This window comes from Notechis scutatus, chromosome 6, assembly GCF_049901735.1.
Source record: "Notechis scutatus isolate UNSWTSFEM ecotype Mainland chromosome 6, rNotScu1.2, whole genome shotgun sequence".
NCBI lineage: Eukaryota > Metazoa > Chordata > Lepidosauria > Squamata > Elapidae > Notechis > Notechis scutatus.
The window spans coordinates 63,541,241-63,563,315 of NC_142014.1; the positions used below are offsets into that span (position 1 = coordinate 63,541,241).

At 37.1% G+C, this 22,075-nt stretch overlaps 1 protein-coding gene across 1 annotated transcript; it reads left to right on the top strand.

Moving 5' to 3' along the window:
- Nucleotides 1-435: 435 nt before the first annotated feature.
- Nucleotides 436-20,258, top strand: FAM180A (family with sequence similarity 180 member A). The gene is made up of 3 exons (XM_026693465.2): nt 436-1,026; nt 18,461-18,561; nt 19,755-20,258. The coding sequence occupies exons 1-3, from the start codon at nt 951-953 to the stop codon at nt 20,106-20,108; spliced, it is 531 nt and encodes a 176-aa protein (XP_026549250.2). The 5' UTR covers nt 436-950; the 3' UTR covers nt 20,109-20,258.
- The last annotated feature ends 1,817 nt before the right edge of the window (nt 20,259-22,075 follow it).

Below are 22,075 nucleotides of genomic sequence, written 5' to 3' on the forward strand. Positions count from 1 at the left end.
ATGTCACTTTCCTTGTTCTTTATTTATTTACAGAATATATTGGCCATCCATCTTACCACAGGGTAACTCTTCATTTCTTTAATCACCCCACACCACTGCTTTCTGCACTTTTCTTTGATTTTGAATGGAAAAAAAACAAGCCTTACTGAACATAATGGGAAAGAATTAACCATATTTTTAAATGTGTGTTAGACAAGAAATAACTGAGGCTTACAAATATATAACCACCTCATTGCCATTCTTTGGATTACATGTAGTAAGAAAACTAACACAATCTTGGTTTAGTTTTCAACCCACAGGTAAAGATTATATTAGAATGTCCCTGTCTATGTCAAGTATTTTCTTCTTCATATCAACCATCCAACTTTGACCTGCTTGGCAAAGTTGTTCCATGTTATTGTGCTCAGTAAAAACAAATTGGTCCTGTAAGCATGCAGCATTCTTTCAATGAACACACTCCAGCCCTGGGTTTGGCATACCAGAACTGTCAATGCCTTGTTCAAGGAGCACAGGCTTGGTAATGATCACTAAGAAATATGTGCATAGGAGCTAGTGGCCTTGAAGATTTAATAGTGTTCTTTTATACAGCTACTTTTGTCTGTTGACACAAGGGAAATTTCCAGCTGGCTCAACTACTGAATGGAACTGAACTATTAAAAAAAAAAGAAACCCAAAACAAAAATGTAATGATATACCCCTACAGCTGCCAGAGAGCTTGCATGCGTCACGAGTCACTCCAGATGCGGATATAAAATAGAGCCCTTCTGTGCAAATGAATTCCTTGACTCTAATGAAAATTAGTCTAGAGTGAGGTGCTGCTACTTCACCCCATTATACTCATCCCATTTTCCAAAAGGAGCAGAGAGGAGAGAGATTAGCCAGCTGTGTCCTGGCATACAAGAAACCAGATACTGTAGAAGCAGAAAAATCTCTGCTTTGGGAAATTTGCAATGCACTGGAAGATGCTGTTCCTGTTTTTGCTGTATTATAATGCTCATGGCACTGTGCCCCCCAGGTGGAATCGAGGTAAGAGTTATAAATATAAACACATTATTGCTTAAAAGCAGGCATGTGGTGCTGATATTTTATCAAACAAGCTTCTTTTTTCCAAATCGCATCCACCCCCTTTTCTAGATTCTTTTCTTCTTGTTTATTCGCCATTTGATCATACATTTCTCCTTTATGTTCTGCAAGCAAATTTATAAATAAATAAGACAGCAATGATCTTTCTCCCCTTAATTGCTATGAAAGTTGGGGATTAAGTTATTGGGTGTGTACTGCAATTTTATATAGATGTTTTGATGGAAATTCAGGGTTGGTTCACCCAAACAGAAGCTGTTGGCTCTGAAAGTTAATCCAGTCCTTGCTGAGCTTAAACAGATTGAACAGCTCTCTGTTTAAGATGGGTTGTTTTTAAACACATTGCATTGAAATAGGATTAGATGGTTAGATTAGATTAGATTAGATTAGATTAGATTAGATTAGATTAGATTAGATTAGATTAGATTAGATTGAGCTATCTTGGACTAAAGGAAACCTTAGTTAGCATGGAAACTAACTACTGTAGATTATTTGGGGCCAGTCAGTCTCTCTCAGGCTAAGAAGAATGCATTGGTAACCCTTTTTGGAAATACTGCCCAGAAAACTGCATGAACTTGGTTTTCTCCAGGAGACAAGTCTGACTTAAATTTGTATGCATACTAGGCCCACAGATTTTCAAACAGAGTCCTTTCTTGATGTTAGCTTCAACAAGGTTGCTATGTTAAGTTCTTTAAAATCTCTGGCATACTGGATACATATAGACATAGAATAGAATAGAATAGAATAGAATAGAATAGAATAGAATAGAATAGAATAGAATAGAATAGAATAGAATAGAATAGAATAGAATAGAAACAGAGTTGGAAGGGATCTTGGAGGTCTTCTAGTCCAACCCCCTGCTTAGGCAGGAAACCCTATACCATTTCAGTCAAATAGTTGTCCAATCTCTTCTTAAAAACTTCCAGTGTTGGAGCATTCACAACTTTTGGAGGCAAGTTATTCCACTGATTAATTGTTCTGTCAGGTGAATTGTTCTAACTGTTCTAGGTTGCAACCTAGATTTAGTTCTAGGTTGCAACCTAGATTTAGTTCTAGGTCGCTTCTCTCCTTGATTAGTTTCCACCCATTGCTTCTTGTTTTGCCCTCAGGTTCTTTGGAGAATAGCTTGAGATACCATGCATCTAGAAACTCCCTAAACTATGCCTGCTTCTTTCCTAATCATGCACCCTCCTCAGCTCAACTCAAACATTTACCTTCTTTATCTTGCTGGATCTGTCAACTATAAAGATACTCGAGGGAACTTAGAATGTCTAGATGTTTTTGTTTTCACTGCGGTTGATGCTGATTCCATCCAACAGAATAGTTAATATGGAAATTACTGCACAACAGAGAAAAGCTCTCATATTTTCTTGAACCCAAATGGTGCTCAAATTCTTAGCTTCTTCCCTGAGATGACATACAGCGGAGCAGGTGGTGTCAGAGACATCAAAGTCTACCCTAGAAGATAATATCAGTGGTCATGTTCCAGGAACTCTTTCTCCCATCTTCTCTGTGCCTTTGTGCACAAACTTAGAAGAGCCAATGGTGCCAATATATCTTACAAGATAATAGTATATTCTTATCCTATAGCTTTGTTTGTCAAACTTGGAGATCTTAAGATGCATGGACTTCATTCTGGGAATTGAGATCCATGCATATTAAAGGTTACCGTGCTTGACAAACACTGCTCTATAATGATTTATATTTCCCAGAAAAGTGATCTCATAGGGCAGAGGAATTGGCTGGGCAGGAAAAAAAACAGGCAAAATTAAAGGTGAACTACCCTTCTTACTGTCAGAACCCTTCTAGAATGATATAGTATAACATAATGGTTGCCTTGTCCAGCAGCATTTTCCTGGACTCCAGTTTAGAGTCTAAAATCACAAGATGACCTTTCCTTTTACTCCAGATCAATTGCTCAGAACTAATAGATGAATTAGGACAATTGGATAAACCTGCCCATAGATTAAGATCTATTTAAAAACTTATTTTTTGGATTGTACCAGTTAAATTCAAGGTATTGGTACTATAATGTTTCGATTAACCAAACCTTGGCTGGTGTGCATATATTATGATGTTATGCACGTGGTTATTGTGTTTGACAAAAAGCTATGAGGTTACAAATAACTGGGGAGATGACAGACAGACCTTTGTTTCGGTAGTCCAGAATTATATTTCATGTCTCTGTGCTGGTGCTTTTTCAGGCTCAAAGGTGGGTAGCAGGAAAGAGAGAAAGAGGCTAAAGACGTGAAGCATAAATTTGTTAGCCAAATAAAATTAACACAGTGATTTGGTCATGTGTTCTTTACTATGTTTGTAGCCGAGAACCTGATCACTTGCTTGTATAATGTACAGAAGAAAAAAACCCTGCTTTCTTATGTGCTTAGACAATCGTATTTCTTATACTAAAATTTCTGTAGCACTGGTCCATTGGACTTGATGGTTACATCATGTCTTCAAAATCCCTTCCTTCTAACCCTTTAATTCTATAAACTTATGGCAAGGCATATGTGTTATTTACTTTTATTGAGATATATATACATAGTCAGTAATGAGTCAGTAATACACACACACACACACACACACACACACACACACGTTACTGACTCAAGGCCTGTAAAACTAATAGTTTTCTAACAATTTTCACTGGTTATGCTTTTTTATGTGTTTTCCTCTAATGTACAGCCTTTAGGCAATATCTTTCAACACTCGGTCTGCAATTTTTAAATATAGTGCTGGATTACAAAACACAAGTTCACAACCCAAAAGATAACTGCACTTTGATCTGCTCATTAGTTGAGGATGTGTGAATTTGTGAATTTTGTCAGTTGCATAAAAATATAGACCTAATAAAATATACCAGATTAGGTAACATTTGATGCAGTTTCTTTCTTAGATCGGAAAAACTGGAACTTGTGGAAATGTACATTTCCATCTTCAATAGAGGAGTAATTTAGGTCATTGATTGAGAATCATAATAGTTCCATGTTCATGATCTTCTTTGGAGAGATTGAATTAGGCATTTTTTTAAATTTCTGATGAGTCTCAACTGCATGATAAAATCAAACCATCTGTCTTGCAATGTTAATTATGTGGTATTGAAAAGGGTAGTCCCTGCTGATTATTCATAGGAAAATCTACTTCATACATTGGGGATGTTGATGAGTTTGAGGTTCCTTTGGTTAAACCAACCCTCCCAGATTTGAATAAGGTCCTGACATAATCTCACCTCTTTCTGTTACCCTGGCTCTGTGTTTGCTATTGCAAAACTTCCTACAATGAAGATAGAAAACATTTCTTAGCAGACTGTTTGAGACCCATTCTAAATCCACAGCATTTTCAAGCGAATGTTGGCATATGGTAAAATGTATATTTGTTCATGCTTTATATAAGCCACTTTTGCTTGACTTGAAACTCTGAAGACAATCTATTCAGGGAATTTCAGAATTAAAGGAGATTTGGGAGACATCTGGTCCAAGGCATCAGATGTCATATCGCTCAGATATGAACTTTTTGTTCAGTTTTAGCTAAATGCAATGTATGAAGCAAGCCAGGGCTTCTGATTTAGTATAACTTCATCCATGTGGGCAACATTCACATCACCTAACTTCAGTAATCAGAATTTTCCACCCAATAAGACAAGTTTAATGAAGGTTGGTTAGCATTACTTATGAAACCAGCCAGTTGAGATTTGTTTTTCCAAGCCACACCCACAGAACCGGTAGTAAAAAAATTTGAATTCCGCCATCTCCAACCCATTTTTATACCAACCATATGTGAAGTCAGTCAGTCCTTACGAGAATATTGATTTAATGGTATTATTTCCTGAACTGGTCAAATACTTCAGACTGTAGAAACATGATTATAAGGGCTGTTGAACAACTCCTTAAGTATTTGCCTTAGAGATTACAGTCATGTTTCTCTCAGACTTTTCCTTCTAAGGCTAAACATATGAAAATCCTTCAAGTTTTAAGTCTTGTTAAAATCTGGTCATCTTAATTGGCCTCTTTCCTTTTTAGGTATATTATAAGAAGCCACATTTTTTCAGTGCTAAATATCAGATGGAGCATTTGTAACAGACATTTTAAAGTGAATTGGGTGAATCAATAATTTAAATTAAGGACAGATGTAAATAATGATCAGCATAAATCATTCTTTGTGGAATGACAAATGACAGAGACATTTTTTTGTAAAAAAAAAAAACCTGATCATTTGAATACAGCAAAATCATTAAATCCGAAGATTGAATATAAATGCAGAATGAATCCAAAATATTCTACAACTCACTCACTCTCTCTTGCTCTCTCTCTCTCACACACACACACATACACACACACGCATACACTCAGTAATTTAGCTTCCTTCCATGCTAGTGTTGGCAACAGAAAATAACTAACAAAATAATAGAGTTGGAAGGGACCTTGGAGGTCTTCTAGTCCAACTCCCTGCCTAGGCAGGAACCCTACACCACTTCAGACAAATGGTTGTCTAATCTCTTCTTAAAAACTTCCAGTGTTGGAGCATTCACAACTGAGGCAAGTTGTTCCACTGATTAATTGTTCTAATGAATTAATCAGTGGAACAACTGATTCTAACTAATTAATCAGTGGAACAACTAACTAATGTTCTAATTATTCTTCATAGTTCTAGGTTGCTTCTCTTCTTGATTAGTTTCCATCCATTGCTTCTTGTCCTGCCTTCAGGTGCTTTGGAGAATAAGTTGACCCCCTCTTCTCTATGGCAGTCCCTTAGATATTGGAACACTGCTGTCATGGCACCCCTAGTCCTTCTTTTCATTAAACTAGACAGACCCAATTCCAGCAACCGTTATTGATGTGTTTTAGCCTCCACTTCTCTAACCATCTTTGTTGCTCTTCTCTGTACTCTTTCTAGAGTCTCAACATCCTTTTTTACATCACATGGCAGCCATATATCAGGAAATGGGTAAAAATGGGTAAATGGGTAAAATTCTTTCTGGATAAACATTATAATTGAAAAAATAGTATATTTCATATTTGCTTCAAAAGGTTTTTATTATTATTCTAAAAGAAAAGTAAAAGAATACAGTTCGGGGAATGACAATTGGGGAAATAATATTGGATTGAGTAGGAGATTAAACAAAGGTACTAGAATTTCATAAAGCATCGTGGCTCGAACTATTGCTGTTGGTTCAGCCATATTTAATGGAGTTGACTTCTTATTTGTCAAGGGATATCATAAGTGTTTTTAATTCCTTATATTCCCTATCAAGTATGACCTCTCTGAACTCTTGACCATCATTCTCCAGATGTAAGTCTTGGGACCTTATTCCGTTATCCTTCTGCCTTCTTAGGCCATCTAAATATTAAGTTACCTTTTCACCTATCCTCATGGTATCTTATGAGCTATGCATGGATTTTGGTATCCAGTAGAGGAAAGAACAGCAAGTTTAATCTCTCAAGATACTATAGTTTAGCACCTTCATATGCAATTGATTGCTAAACAATTCAGGAGGCAGTAAAGTCCACCATGAAGTTATTGGGTTTCTTGATGCTATGTTGATAATAACCAGTTTTAAATAATGTTAGAATTATATTAAAACAAATATGAGGGGGGCTTATCCATAGCTATTAGTCATCATGACTGCAGGGAGCTTTAATCTTGATGGATAATTAATACCACTAAAATCTTGCTGTTTAGCACAATATGATAAATTGGGATAATACTATTCTTACTTTTTGTTCATGGGATGCCTGAAATAATGGTCTGTTTCAGTAAATAGAAAGTTGGATTTCTTTTATTCTTCTGGGGTATTATCAGAACTTCCTTCATCACCATTTTCTGGGTAGCTTTTCAGAATTGATTACTGGTAAATGTCAGGATTCCAGCAGTTACTCCAATTAAATCAGTTTATAGTTGACAGTAAAGTTCCTTGGAAAAGGGGGACAAAAAACACTGCATCCACAAGGCTAGGAAGTACATTTTACTTTCTGAACCAAGTTTTACAGTAGCAATCACTGCATTGGAATGACAACTTGGATGCTTTGCACTCAGCGCTCAGATGCAGAAAAAACACTTGAGAATTAAGAGTGACAAAACATGGCAAGTTTTATGTGAGCTTTGGCATCAAACAAGAATTTCAAGGATGTCTAAGCAGAACTAATACACTTACTCCAGTTGTATTTATCTTGTATTTAGTCCTACTGAGGTCTCCTTGAAATCACTGGGAAATGTTGATAAATTTCAATAATTGATATTAATGGAAATTCATTGTGATTTACAGCTGCATGCATTGAAAAATATAATATAGCATAACCTTACAGAAGATTGATGGCGATTGGGTCACACTGTTGGCTTGTCTAAGCCTATAAGATTCTTTTCAATAAATCTGAAATTAGGGAATCATGGAATCCTAGGGCTGGAAAGGGACATTGGAGGTCTTCTAGTCCAACCTCCTGCCCAAGGCAGGAGTCCTTATACTCGTCATTTTATGACCAGCCTTATGTGTCAGCATTCCAAGTAAAAACCTCCATGAATAAAGACTCCAAGGCTAGCATTTTCTCAAAGTTCCATTTTATTAGAGATATCATATTGGCACATCTGGGAAAACCCAAATCTGAGAGTTCTGGATTTTCCCCCTCCCAAAAGAAAGTCAAAAATCCATCCTCTGCATCCACAAATCCATCACATGGTCCAATCATATTTTCACCCCAACTAGAGACTACCCCCAGTCACTCCCTCCAGCTACAGGGCAATCGTCCTTGACCCAGAGAAAGAAGTGTTGTTGTGTCTAATCTTCCATCGCTCCTTGCAATCCCCCCTCCCGCTTTCCCAGGCACTAAATGTCGCAGCCTCGAAGCTCCAAAGGAAAAAATGATGACATTATGTCCTTGTCTTATAACCAGACTTTTGCAAAAAGCTAACGAAGTCTTGTCAGTCATGTGTCCAATTTATTTAACAACTGTTGCAATTATGATGGGCAGGCTCTATTATAGTCATAAATTGGGGATTACCTGCATTTGAAGGGGCTTTATAAATTCTAGATATTTTTTCTGGTATGGCATTTGATAAATTTGATAAATCTTATTTTTAATGTCAAGATGTAAATTTCAGCCCAATTAACCCCATATTTTTCCACTGATCCATATGGGTATTGCAGCCGAAATTCTTAGCCCACTTTATCATAACCTCTTTGACCTGTTCTTCCCCCCTTCCAAATTTTATTATGAAAAATTGCAGACCCACTTCCCCTCATCCAAGCGGGAGATTAAGCATATTTTACAGAAGCTCATCAACCTATATCTATATCAAGGGGTGCCCAACCTTGGCAACTCCCAGAGTCAAGGATCTCAATTCCCAGAGGAGCCTCTGAACAGAGACCTGAAGTCTACAATTACAGATACAGTTGCTTGTCCAAGACAGGAGTAAGAAAATGAGTCAGAATCACAACATCAGATAGTCAAATCTGAGCTTCAGGGAAAGTCTGTAGAGATTCTCAGTCATCCAGGTTATCGTTGTCCCAAAGGTGCTTTTTCAGGAGGTAACTGGACTCCGTTCTTTCTTTGAAGATGTTTTGCTTCTCATCCAAGAAGCTGGATGACTGAGAATCTCTACAGACTTTTAGTTATACAATTTGAGATGAACACCCTTTGAATGGTATGGGAGTAGGAGTGGATTTCCAGAAAAAAATTGAAGACTATAGGACTAGGAGCACTACTCAGGTGACCCTGAGGACACAGATAAACTTCCAAGAGTTTCAATGACCCTCTAAAAGCATGCAAATAACCAGCTGTCTGCAAGGAATATAAATATTTCCGTTCCCCAGTATCCTGTCAGAGCTGAAAAAGCTTCTTGGATGAGAAGTGAAACATCTTCAAAAGAAAAAACAAGAAAGTCCAATTGCCTCCTGAAAAAACACTTTTGGGACAAGCTTCAGGAAAGCATTATTACTGAGATACATGTTTAATGTTAGAAACTATAAAATTATGAAGAAGCTGAATTCTTATAAACATTCTTCAGCAGATTACTTTAGTTTACTTTACTTTACTTTATTGTCATTGCACCTCGTACAACGAAATCAAACACCATCTTCAGTGCACATCATGACCATGAGAATAAACACAAACACACATCCTTCACACTCCACACATTGAACCGAAACCCCCAACACTGCACCAACACTGCACTGTACAGTAGAATTCAAAAGATGGGAGAGAAGCTGTACTTACAACACTGATAGCCTGTGCTTCTTCACTTTATTGAATTCATCTTTCCTTATATGGGGAGAAATAGGGTTGATTCTACTTGAATCAGACTAAACTGGACTTTTTGTCTGCCAACAATTCTCCTTCTAAAAACTCAAAACGGAAGAGAAGATTGGGTGGAACAAGAGGTCAGAGAAAAAAACTTTTGCCCTACTGTTTACAGTTTAATGTCTCTGAAGAGGTTAGTTGCCCCGCTTCGCTTTCTTTTTCATAAGAAGACCGTCTGGAAAATGGGACACTCTTTATTTCCATAATGGTGGGAGCAAAATGCCATGTAATTTTGATAATTTCCACCTGCTCTAATTAAATTTCTTGCAGCACATCTACATATTTCTTATATATCCAAGTTGAGTTGGCTATTTTAAAGGTTTGGAAAGTTCTGATTTCAAATTATTTCTTCAAATTGCAGCAATGCTTAGATTTGAGAGTATGAAACAGAGGTGGTATTCAGCAGGTTCTGACCAGTTCTGGAGAACTGGTAGTGGAATTTTTGAGTAGTTCAGAGAACTGGCAAATACCACCTCTGACTGGAGATTTTACAGTATCCTTCCCCTGCCACGCCCACCAAGCCACACCTACAGAACCGGTAGTAACAAAATTTGAATCCCACCACTGGTATGAACCACTCTCTCACTTCTCTCCTCTTTTTTTCTTCTGTTCTTTTTCTTTTCTTTTTAACTATTCTGTTTTCTAGTCCCTTAAATTGCAAAACCTGTGATAATTTCTGTAATTACCAACAGGACATCTTAAATCATCTATTTATATCCATTTTTGTTGTTGTTTTTGTTAGTTGCAAAGTCATGTCTGACCCATCATGCCCCCATGGACAATGTTCCTCCAGGTCTTCCTGTCCTCTACCATTTTTGGAGTCCATTTAAGCTCATGCCTACTGCTTCAGTGACTCCATCCAGCCACCTCATTCTCTCTTGCCCCTTCTTCTTTTGCCCTCAAGGAGTCCTTCCTTCTCATTAGGTGCCAAAGTATTTGAGTTTCATCTTCAGCATCTGGCCTTCTAAAGAGCAGTCAGGGTTGATCTCCCCTAGGACTGACCAGTTTGATTGCCTTGCGGTCCAAGGGACTCACAGGAGTCTTCTCCAGCACCATAATTCAAAGATCTCAATTCTTTGGCGCTCAGCCTTTCTTAGGGTCCAACTTTCACAGCCATACATTGCAACTGGGAAAACCATAGCCTTGACTAAACACACTTTTGTTGGCAGTGTGATGTCTCTGCTTTTTAGTATGCTGTCTAGATTTGTCATAGCTTTCCTCCCCAGGAGCAAGCGTCTTTTAATTTCTTGGCTGTAGTATCTATCTGCAGTGATCTTGGAGTCCAGGAAAATAAAATCTGTCACTACCTCCATTTCTTCCCCATCTATTTGCCAGGAATTGAGAGGGCTGGATGCCATGATCTTAGTTTTCTTAATGTTGAGTTTCAAGCCAATTTTTGCACTCTCCTTCTTCACCCGCATCAAGAGGCTCTTTATATCTATTTACTTAGTCCAAATCCTTCTTTATTTATGTATTATTATATAAGCATACTGTTCCCCATTTATAAGACTTTTAAAAAGCTGCTTGTTTTGATCTGGAATCTTTTGGGATATGCAGCTTGAAATCTGAAGGAAAGACACACATACACATTCACATACACACAGACAAATGCACACACACACACACACACACATGTGCACACACAGCACAGTGCTGAAAATGTAGGCTCTATTTCTGTGTTTCCTGGCAATTTTCCAGTATAAATATGAATAGAGCTCCACCTAGTCTATGTATAAACTGACTGAGTACTATAAAAAAAACCCCAACTATCATTAGCTTTACCTGTCTTATTACTTTAAAACATGTCATCATTATTAGTCTTTCCATTGCAGGCAAAAACACCCCCAATTGCAAACATCAGGACTCTCAAGGGGTCCTCAGAACCCCCCTCTGAAACCTAATGGTACAATTGTCTACTTAAAAAAGGTATAAAAGACTTTCAGAGTGGAGAACCCTCTTAAGACAAGCATAGACATGTTAAAACAAATACATTTTTAGGGTCCTGCTCATCCACACATTGGCTCTCAGCTGTCCAAAAAAGTTAAATATGGCTTTTAGCCAAGAAATGATGATTTACTTATAGTCTAACTGGGTCTCCTTGGCTCGTAGATCCTAATGCTATCATGGAAATAAAGCATGCACAGTGTCCAAAATCATTTTAAAATATTTACCTACCTTAGTTAACGAATAGAATAGAATAGAATAGAATAGAATAGAATAGAATAGAATAGAATAGAATAGAATGGAGTTGGAAGGGACCTTGGAGGTCTTCTAGTCCAACCCCCTGCCTAGGCAGGAAACCGTACACAACTTCAGACAAATGGTTATCCAACATCTTTTTAAAAACTTCCAGTGTTGGAGCATCCACAACTTCTGGAGGCAAGTTGTTTCACTGATTAATTGTTCTAATGGTCAGGAAATTTCTCCTTAGTTCTAGGTTGCTTCTCTCCTTGATTAGTTTCCATCCTTATTGCTTCTTGTCCTGTCCTCTGGTGCTTTGGAGAATAGCTTGACTCCCTCTTCTTTGTGGCAGCCCCTCAGATATTGGAAGACTGCTATCATGTCTCCTCTAGTCCTTCTTTTCATTAGTCTAGACATACCCAGTTCCTGCAACCATTCTTCATATGTTTTAGCCTCCAGTCCCCTAATCATCTTTCTTGCTCTTCTCTGCACTCTTTCTAGAGTCTCAACATCTTTTTTACATCATGGCGACCAAAACTGAGGCTCTAAGTCGCTTCTATCCATCAACAAGGGTTAAAAACATTGCAATGAAATATACCTCACTATAATATCACAAACACTTCAAAAAAAGATGGAGTGAAAGGAAAAACAGTTGTGCTTCATTCATCCCTTCCCCCCCCCTTCATGGTTGTTTCTTTTTCCATCTGCTGCTCCCTCTCCCCCCCCCTTTTTTTTTGTTTGTTTCTGTTACTTTTTTCCTAAGGATTAGGTTAAGGTTATATGTTTCAACTGCAACTGAAATGAAGTTAGGTTAGAGTTAGAGTCTGATTCAATGAAACTCCTGCTAAAATTACTGTCACTCTGGGAATGGCTTGTAAGCTGGCCAGAGTCTCGATGAGCAAGGAGTCGACTATATAAAATGTCTAAATAAATAAATAGAATTAGGGCATACTTTCCCGATTAGGAGCAATCAGTTTCAGTTTTTTTTTTTTGTTCTGGTTGACTTTTGGTTACGGAGTTTGGTGAATTCAACCATTCAATTACATATTTATTTTTTAATTACACTTTAATTTATTAATTTATTATTCTTTATTTATTATAAACAATTAATTAATTATAAATAAATAAATAAATAAGTTATTATTTATTTATTTATTTATTTATTTATTTATTACACTTTAACCTTAGACTGTCTAGTATTGACCTCACCCCCTTCCTAAGAGGCCTGTAGGGGGCGTGCACAAGTGCACCAATCATGCCTACCGTCCCTGTCCTATTTTTTTTACTTTTCTTATAAGTATCTATCTCATGTATTAAAAACTATATTTATTTTTATACCTGTATCTATCTTGTAAGTGATTGACAAATCAAATAAAATGTAAAATGTAAATGTAAAATATTCGACTACTGAATTATTTTTCTTTTGAAAAATAGTTGAGAAACCAAATGCTGTTTTAACCAATAGAATGGCAAGCAATGGGAAAAAGGCATTATTTCTCCATAATTTTGTAACAAAACTTACAAAATAATTAGAATATTGCAGGAGTACAGCATAAAACATCAAGGAGTAGTATTATTGTTCATTTGCCACAGCATATGTTTTATCTTTAGGAAGACTGACATTGTGTCTCTGTCTTTTCAAAAAAAAAAATTTTTTTTAAAAAAAGATCTATATGAAGGGGTCAGGAGCCCGAATAAATTTTGCCTGAGATTCTGGAAAAGCCACAATTCAAAATGGTCAAAGCAGAACTGGATCCTGTCTATCATGGCTCCTCAGGACCCTCCATTGATCCAATGAGCAAGGAATGCAAATCAAAATTTTGGAACTCATTCTATGTGAAATATCAGCCTTATAATAGATTGGGAATCTTCTCTTTCCAAGCAACCATAATGACAGTACATAAAATAAATCAAATGCATCATTAAAATGAATTAGCACACGTTGAGATTAAATGATTATTTCATATAAACTTTTCCAGTGGAAAAAAAAGAAGATTGCAAATGCCATGAATACAGTCACATATTCTTCTTTGATATACAATAACACTTCATGTTGCTGTGTGGGAGAGAACTACATCAGAAAAAAAGTTTGTGCATGGATTTATAAATACTTGGTCAAGTATTGGTTACACATTTCTTCCCATTTCAGGGTTTTATTTCTGGCTTGTGGTTGTTTTGAAAAGTAAAATGTGAACCAAAATAAAGCAGGCAAAGACAGCCAAAAATGCTTTTGCATGGGGAATAAAATTCAGGGCAGAGATAGATATATCAGAGTCCCGCATGACTTAAAACAGAATAGCAAAATCTTCCGAAGACTGGTTTTGAATAACTCTGAAATATAAAGAAGTGTGAGTAAATTTTGAGACTCAGTGGGGCCTAAAGTACTGGAAGTAGCCCAAGGACACAATGGCTATATTTTTTACAATGCATTTAGCCAAGCTTTGGGATGACAGTTCTTGATTAAGCCATGTGAGCTCAATATACAAATGCAACATTATAAATCATGGTTTGTAAACTATATTGGTAGGTTTACATAGCACACTAACCAAAATAAAAAAAGGAAGTATATTTTAATATGCATAATTTAGCAGGTTAGGCTGAAAACAAAGAGTCAAAGCTAGATTCACACAAAATGTAACACTGTAATGTGAGTTGTCTGTTTTAGCTTGGCCTGTTGTATACACCCTGTCCCAGATATTTTCCTTTCAGTCTATATACATCATGGAGTTGTTGGATTTAAAGCCAAAGGTTATTGTTTAAAAGCCAACTTTAGAAAGACAAAACTGTGATACTGGCTTGGCTTGGCTTGGCTTGGCTTTAGTTCAAAGTAACAGCAGAAGTGGTGTAAACCTACTGAGGAGAAAGAGGACATCAACTCTCTTTCTGACATCATTTTTTTAAATCTAAACCATCCCCTTTAGCCTTGTTGATGCTAACTTGGGACTTATACAGGAACAACACTGGACTTTAACCACAAGAAAGGTGATTTAGCTTGAAGGCAAGTTAGAAGGGAAAAACTATTCTCTGTGAGTGTCAGTAGAGCCATCCACTTTAAACCGAGCAGAAGCAGGCAGCAGGCAGGAAATCTTGCTAACCAAGAGTCAAAATTTTCCCACATTTCTATTAAGACATTATGTTTACTAGACCAGTTGAAGGTTACAAAAAGCATGCAGACTTTTGAATTTCCGAGCACTCTTTATCTTACTTAAGAAAGAATTTCAGAAAACTTCCAACTTTGCATAACTGTTCTAGTTAAAGTGGTAGGGGAGTGTATGTTCTGTGCCCAGCACAAGAAAAAGATCTCACCACTGCATTCCCTTTCAAGGCAGTGAAGAATTATGTCAAATGGTAAAGACTAACACATAAATCCCGAAGCAGAGAAGGTCTTTGTCAGATGTCTACAGAAGTGGAAGCCAAAATGGTTGCTAGGCTCAGCCATAGAGTTGCATGAAAAGATGCTTGAAAAATTATTAATCTGATCACTGTCATCTTGATTGCTGCCAACAATGGTTTAATAAGTAAACATTGTAACTGCTGGGTGATGGAAGTTTTAATTGCCAAGCAATTATCACTTGGTGATTTCAGTGTGTCTCGTGTGTTGATTTGCAATGTAGAAAGTTGTCACAGGTCAGCAGGAACATAGGCAAAGATGAAAGGGGTGTTGGAAGGTATATAGGAAGGGGAGTGTTGAAGACTGGGTCACAAATCTATGTTTCTTGTTACACTTACACATACACATGTTACAGGGGTGGGATTCTACCAGTCGCACCTATTCGCTAGAACCAGTTGTTAACATTTTAAGCAGTTCAGAGACCTGGTTATTAGAAGACATTACTGGCCTAATCCTGTAAGGAAGGCAGGATGGAAACATTCTGGTGTTGCTTACAGAAACTGCCTCTCCGTTGACCCTTATTACATTCTTGGCAGGATTAGACTTCCTGTCTCTGGAACTTCTCTGGAGTTTTTTTCCCCCTCCTTTGCTGGTACTTTGCTTGTGTAGAGTGACCATTCAAAGTTACAATGGCACTGAAAAAAGTGACTTATGACTTTTTTCACACTTACGACTGTTGCAGCATCCCCACAGTCATGAGACGCCAGGTGAGGAGATGCATGCCTCGATGTGAGTGATATTGAGTTGGCCACACATAGCCAATAATATGACCACCAAGCCATGTCCACTCAGTCACATGGCCACCAAGCCACGTCCACCAATTAACCCACGCCCACAGAACTGGTTGTTAAAAAAATTGAATCCCACCCCTGACATGTTACCTTGAATACTTTGCTTGAAAGCAGAGGTGTACAATCCCTGGCCCATTGGGTCTGTGGTCCATTGGGACCAGGCTACACAAGTGGTGAGTGCACAAAGCTCCATATGTGCTAGTGCTGTATTAAGCTGCACACATGAAACCATCCCCTTCCCCGGCTGCTGCAATTGCTACCAGTCCATGGAGCTGCAAAGGTTGTGGGACCACTGCTTTAAAGTACAAGGACAGGAATAGCCAATCGATGCATTTCAAATCCACTAAATTACAGCTTTGCAAATAGCTGAACTTTTTTTTTCAATGCCCAAGCCTGTGAAATGTTGCACATTTCTGGGCTGGAAAAAGATTGAATTATGTTGTAGGGAGCTAGGTGCCCTGCCTGAGCTTTATTTCATTCATTCATTCATTCATAAAATGTATATGACCAACCAACTCACAAAGACTCTAGGTGCTTACAGAAATAAAACCCCAAATACAAATCCATTATTCACCCTCCTGGTAAGAACAATCAGACAAACCACTTCAGGTGTTCCATATCACCCTGGGGTCCCCAGACTCATTGGTAAAACCATGTCTTTAGGGTTTATCAAAGAGTATCAAATTTATGTGGAGATGATGTTCCACAGGGAGGGAGGGAGCACAGAGAAGGACCTTCTTCTTGCTCTCATTAAATAGATCTCCATAATGGAGGGGACCTGAAATATATCCTGCCTCCGCACTTTGGTGTGTCAGGCAGATGTAACTGGGAAAAGACAGTTCATCAAATAACCTAGCCCCAAACCACATAGGCCTTTAAAAGGCGACAACCAGTATCCTGAATTAAACTCACTCAGAATCGCCTCGAACCGTATATAAATGTAATAAATAAATAAACAAGCCCAGAAGCAAACTGGCAACTAATGCAGATTCCACAAAAGCTTAATTCAGGATACCAAGAAGAATCTAAAGAAATTAAACTTATTGGAAGGACAAAGTCTTTTTGAGTTAAATTGAAAAATACAATGCTATCAGACTATTAGCATATCTGTTTAGAAACCTATTTAAGAACATTGTTCTTGACAACTTTTGCTCAGTTGAGGAATGTTCTACTTCAGACAGCTTGAAGATATCAAAACTTGGGAAGGATAAAGATAATTACAAAAGTTGAGTGATTGGATACTGAAATTTCTGATGACCTCCTGATCTGTACCCACTATCCATTTTGTCCCCTCTGAAAACTCTCTTCCCTGAAGGTGAGATGACCCTTTCTAAAACAGCTAAGAGTGAAGTGAGAAAGGAGTTGGATAACATTATGTTATCTAGTAAGAAGATACTGCTATAGTAGATGACTTCCCACTCTAGGTCTTTCTCTAGGCCACAGTGAAGATTTAAACCAGTAAACAAGCTCTTGTGTGAGAAACAATGTGTCAGATTATAATTGGCTCATTACAGGAAGGATCAGCATTATTTTTATTATATATTTTACTTGTTGAAACCAGTGAAAAGTTGTTACAACTCTGCACAATTCAAAGAAAATTCTAAAGTATTTTGAATAGAGATGCAAGCACTGCTATTCATTATGTTAGCAATATCTTTTTTTTTTTGTCTTTAGTGAGAATAATTAAACCATCACATTTCAAATATAACTTCCTTATAATGAAGCAGGGGTTCTTTTTTAAGACATATATGGAAGTCTCAATAAAGGATAGATGTGCTTTAAGGAATAGCAGAAAGTTTGCATATTCACATGAAATCCAATGCATTTCTTCCAATCATGTTTATGCAAGCACACCCCTAAAACACTTTGTCTATAATATAATACAGTGAATCTACTGTAAGAAGTACTGTAATTTGTGGATCTTATCCAAGGCTGTATCAAATCAATGAATGGCTTCAGATTCATGACCACCTCCAGTTATACATGGAATATCCTGTTCTCATCTGAAGAACATCATCAGAACTTTCCACAGCCATACCAAGCAGTTGATAGCAAAACCAGTATAATATAAAGTTTAGAAGTGAAGGTGTTGTGTTGCTGCAATTAAGCCGTTATCAGAAGCAAACTCCCACTGTGATGATCTATATTGCCCTACATTACCCTAGACATATCCAATATCACTTGAAGACATCAAAGAAATCAAGGCAGTTGTCCAAAGAATTATTTCCTTATACTCAATATATAGAACTAGACTGCATCCATGCTTCTACTATACTAGTCCATAATAGAAATTTGTCTAATCTCCTTTGAAAGCCAACTAAACTGATGGACAACTCCACTCCTTGGAGCGATAGATTCTACAGGTTGATTATATGCTATATATAGATATATTTCCTCTTATCTGTTTAAGTCTTCTGTTCAGATTCAACGGATTGCTTTTAGTTCTAAGTGATAAGGGAGATGGTGTCAGCCAGTACAAGAATGAAACTGCAGGAAACTGGAAAAATTGTTTTAAGAAACAGGCAGACTGTAGCTTGAACTACGGTTAAGCAGAACCTGGGTGCTGGTTTTTAAAACACAAGAAAATAAATACATGTTTATTTATTTATTTATGGTATGGCACATCATACACGGACCAGCAATATATATTAACATTTCACCTAGGTTAATTAATCAACTGCCTCCATTAACAGCTTCTTGCCAATTCTCTCTCCTCTCTTCCTCAGCTACGTTTTTCCCATCTGCTCACCGTGTGAAGAGGTCCTCAGCAGTTCTTCTCAACCCAGTGCTTCAGAAATCTCAGGAAGATGTGGATCTTCTATTTGAGGTTTAGTATGAACCAGAGTATAGTTCCGAATTCAGCCCTTTTGGGGAAAGGACTCTAGCAATGGGTCAAAAAGATGACACAACTTCATGGCAGCTAAAAATCATGAGAAAAATCACAGATACTGTAACCTTGTGAAGTCATTGTGCAGGTTTCTGATGTCATTCCAAAACGGTTTCAGAGATATGATATTTTTGGACTCATCTGAAGCAAAATCTTCACACCCCTCTTTATCCTGATTCCAGTGTTGTATTTAAAAAATAAATACATTAGATATACTGTATGCTTTAGCCTTCAGTTATATTATTAAGGGGGCTTATAAAAATCAATTAATAATTATAAAAAAATCTTCATTCTCCATTCCAGTTATGGTAAACAAAGCAAAAAAGTAACACAATTTATTTGTTAAGTATAATTTTTTCTATTTTATTTATTCATTTCATTGGTTAGATCATACCTATAATGCACATGCAATATACAGAATAAATGAACTATTCTTAATCGAATGCAATTTGAACAATACAGAAATGATTTTAACAAAATACCATAGCATACATTAGTGAACAGTAAATGTAACAATGATATCTCAAGGGTGATCAGAGGTTCAGGAAAATCTGCTGGTATAGATGAACCTGAAAGTAACTTAGAACAGGAAGAGAAAGAGCCAGCTTTTCCTACATTGTATTCTGATTCTGTAAGCTTTTAGGAATGCCACATAGTTACCTAAGAAGTTGAGACCCTCCCTTTAAAAAGTGAAATATTCAGTCTGGAATGTTTGGCAAAGACAAAGAATCCATTGCCAGAGTAGTTAGTATAGATAGAACTGATTCAACAGAAAGCAGCATTCTAAATAGACTCCAACTCTATGGATTCTAATGGATGGTCTATCTATGAGATCTAGTTTTTTATGTACATATATTTTCTTCATTGGAGAAAGCACTGAATCTGATGATTCCCCAAGGCTTTTCCAAAGTGATTCCATTGATTATTCAAGGGATTGCAGTCCTATCAATTAAAGTAGCATTTATTCAATTATTTTCATACAATCTGAAACTTCATGGAAAGGACAATGAGTGTAGAGCTGGCAATCCTTGCTCTATGTTAATCCAGACATAATTTTAGCACCTCATGTATTGATTTATAAGAACTTAACCAGAACCAGTTTAAAACTTCTGTCCCCCATGCTTTCATCCCAGTTTCTTCTAGGTGAGCTGAAAATTGATGATGACCTAAAAATCACAATCAAAGATGAGGAACTCGCTTCAACCAGGAAGGCGATAACGTTTGACACCATATGTAATGATGTTATCCCCAAAAGTATTACAGAAATACGCAGATTAAGCTCCAGGCTGTCAGGTTTCCCTGGCATGTTAAAGAAAGAAGATTTTGAAAGGACGGTATTGACGATGGTCTACACAGCATACAGGACAGCTCAGTCCCAAGGACATCAGAAAGACACCTGGGCAGAAACCTTTGTAAACCTTTACAAACTTGTGATGCATGACTTGAAGTTGCTATACAGCCAGGCTCCAACTTCTCAGAGAACATGATGCACCAGAAACAATATCAACAATATATCTGCTGCTTCATTTTGATAAGTAATAAAAGAAACAAACTGCAGGCTTGGAGATATTTCTTAATCTCTAGCTCCTCCTAGAGAGAATCCGTTGTAAAATCTTCTATAAACGTTTTCCAAATCACCTAGCCTTTTCTTTTTATGTGTAATCAGTGGACTGCAAATCGTCTCTTGTTGTGTATTTTTTATTTTATTCCCATCAATGTCTTTCCCATGTCTGTATAGATTATAGCTGACACAAACTTTACTCCAGCCTTTAAATACAACAGTTAAGCTATGCTCATTCTTGATGGATAAGTGGGACTCATAAAACTTGCATTTTTTTTCCTGTTCTCTTTTAAAAGGTGAGGGGAAAATGCTGATCTCAGTCCTTTTGGAAAGTCCATCTTATTATTATCTCCCTCCCCACAAAATACATTCTTTCTCCCCTCTTCTGTCAAGAAGCATTAGTTAAGAGATGAAGCAATGTGTTCATTTAAGGGAAAGGATAAGGCTATCCTTCTCTCTCTCTCCCTCCCTCTCCCTGTTTCCTTTATTCTTTTTCTTCTCTTATAGCTGATATATTAGTAGCAGCAGAACAAAGTTTAAGCAAAAATTATAAAAATGATTCTTCCAAAGTTTGCTGCCACAGCATTCGGAAAGGTTTACTGTATAACCATATTCCGATTAAGCTATTATTATCTCAGGTTTCTTTAAAAAAGAATGTCTGTTTTCACATTTCTTCAAAAACAATAAGATGCTGGGTGTTTTTTCTCTGGGGGCTTGCAATACAGAATACACTGAAGAAAAAAATGTAGTATAAAATTGCAAAGTAGATTACTGCTACTTCCAGAGGAGGATAGCTGTTTAGATACAAACAATTTCCAACTTCCTACTGGCTTCCCCATTGAATTTCCTTGTGGAAATCTGGAAGATATCAGATATCTCCCCTCCCTTTCTGGCAGGTAGTGCTGGTGCTGGATAAGGAAGGGAGTGAGTGATTGTGAGACTGGCTATAAACAGTCATCGGACATTGAACAAAACTGCAGCAGCAGCCATTAGTACTAAGGTAACCATAATCGCCCCAAATTTCATTCCCTCAGGAGTCATGGGTTCTGGAAATACCTTGGTTCAAAAATTGGTGCCAGTTTTGTTCAGTTAAAGGTCATGACAATGAAAATTTTAGCAGTATATAGATACATCGGTGATAAAAAGCCTTGATAAGAGCTTGCCGGATTGATCCCAGCTTTGCAGAAAGGTTCTCCTCATTTAAAATTAAATCAGTAAGGCCTTACTTCCAACTAAGTTACATAAAGGTTTCCAACCTCAATTAAACTATGTTAGTTCTTGATTTAATTTTCTCTGCAATCTTAAATGAGAAATCAGAATGAGAATCATTCCAGACTGATAATCTGATCAATTCAACTATTTACATTTAGAGTAATCCGTTCAGAAGATAAGAACGTAATTACTTTTACAATGAAAAAAAACAAACCATCCTGAGTTGTACTTCACCATGATTAGAAACCAGATATTATTAAAAGAAGAATAAAAAACCCATCTTTACAACTGGGACTTTTCTAAACAATTTTTAAAAGCTAATCCTACCATTAGGCAGGTGCTGAGGGAGGGAATGCCAATAAAGACAAAGCAGTTTGTATCTTGCACTTTTTAGTAACCTTTATCTCTGATGTGCCATATGAACACCATCCAGTTATCGATGTTGACTTAAGATTGAATTCCTAGTCATGTGGAAGCCAAACAATAAAATAACTTAGGACAGCCCTGGTTTTCCACAAATTATGGAGAGTCAGCTTTTATTTTCTTTAAAAAAATTATTTGGAAGTCCAAGAGCTAATATTTATAAATATTTCCAAAACAATGCACCAAGCTGAGCCAGGATCTTAGTATGGTGTCAAGCCTAGCAGTGACGCTATGTGGGCTCAGACATCTGCAAAACAA

Coding starts and splice junctions, on each gene's coding strand:
- FAM180A (XM_026693465.2), top strand. CDS start 951: ATGCACTGGAAGATGCTGTTCCTGTTTTTGCTGTATTATAATGCTCAT. Junction 1,027..18,460: donor GCCCCCCAGGTGGAATCGAG/GTAAGAGTTATA, acceptor TCTCTTCCTCAG/CTACGTTTTTCCCATCTGCT. Junction 18,562..19,754: donor ATGTGGATCTTCTATTTGAG/GTTTAGTATGAA, acceptor CTTTCATCCCAG/TTTCTTCTAGGTGAGCTGAA.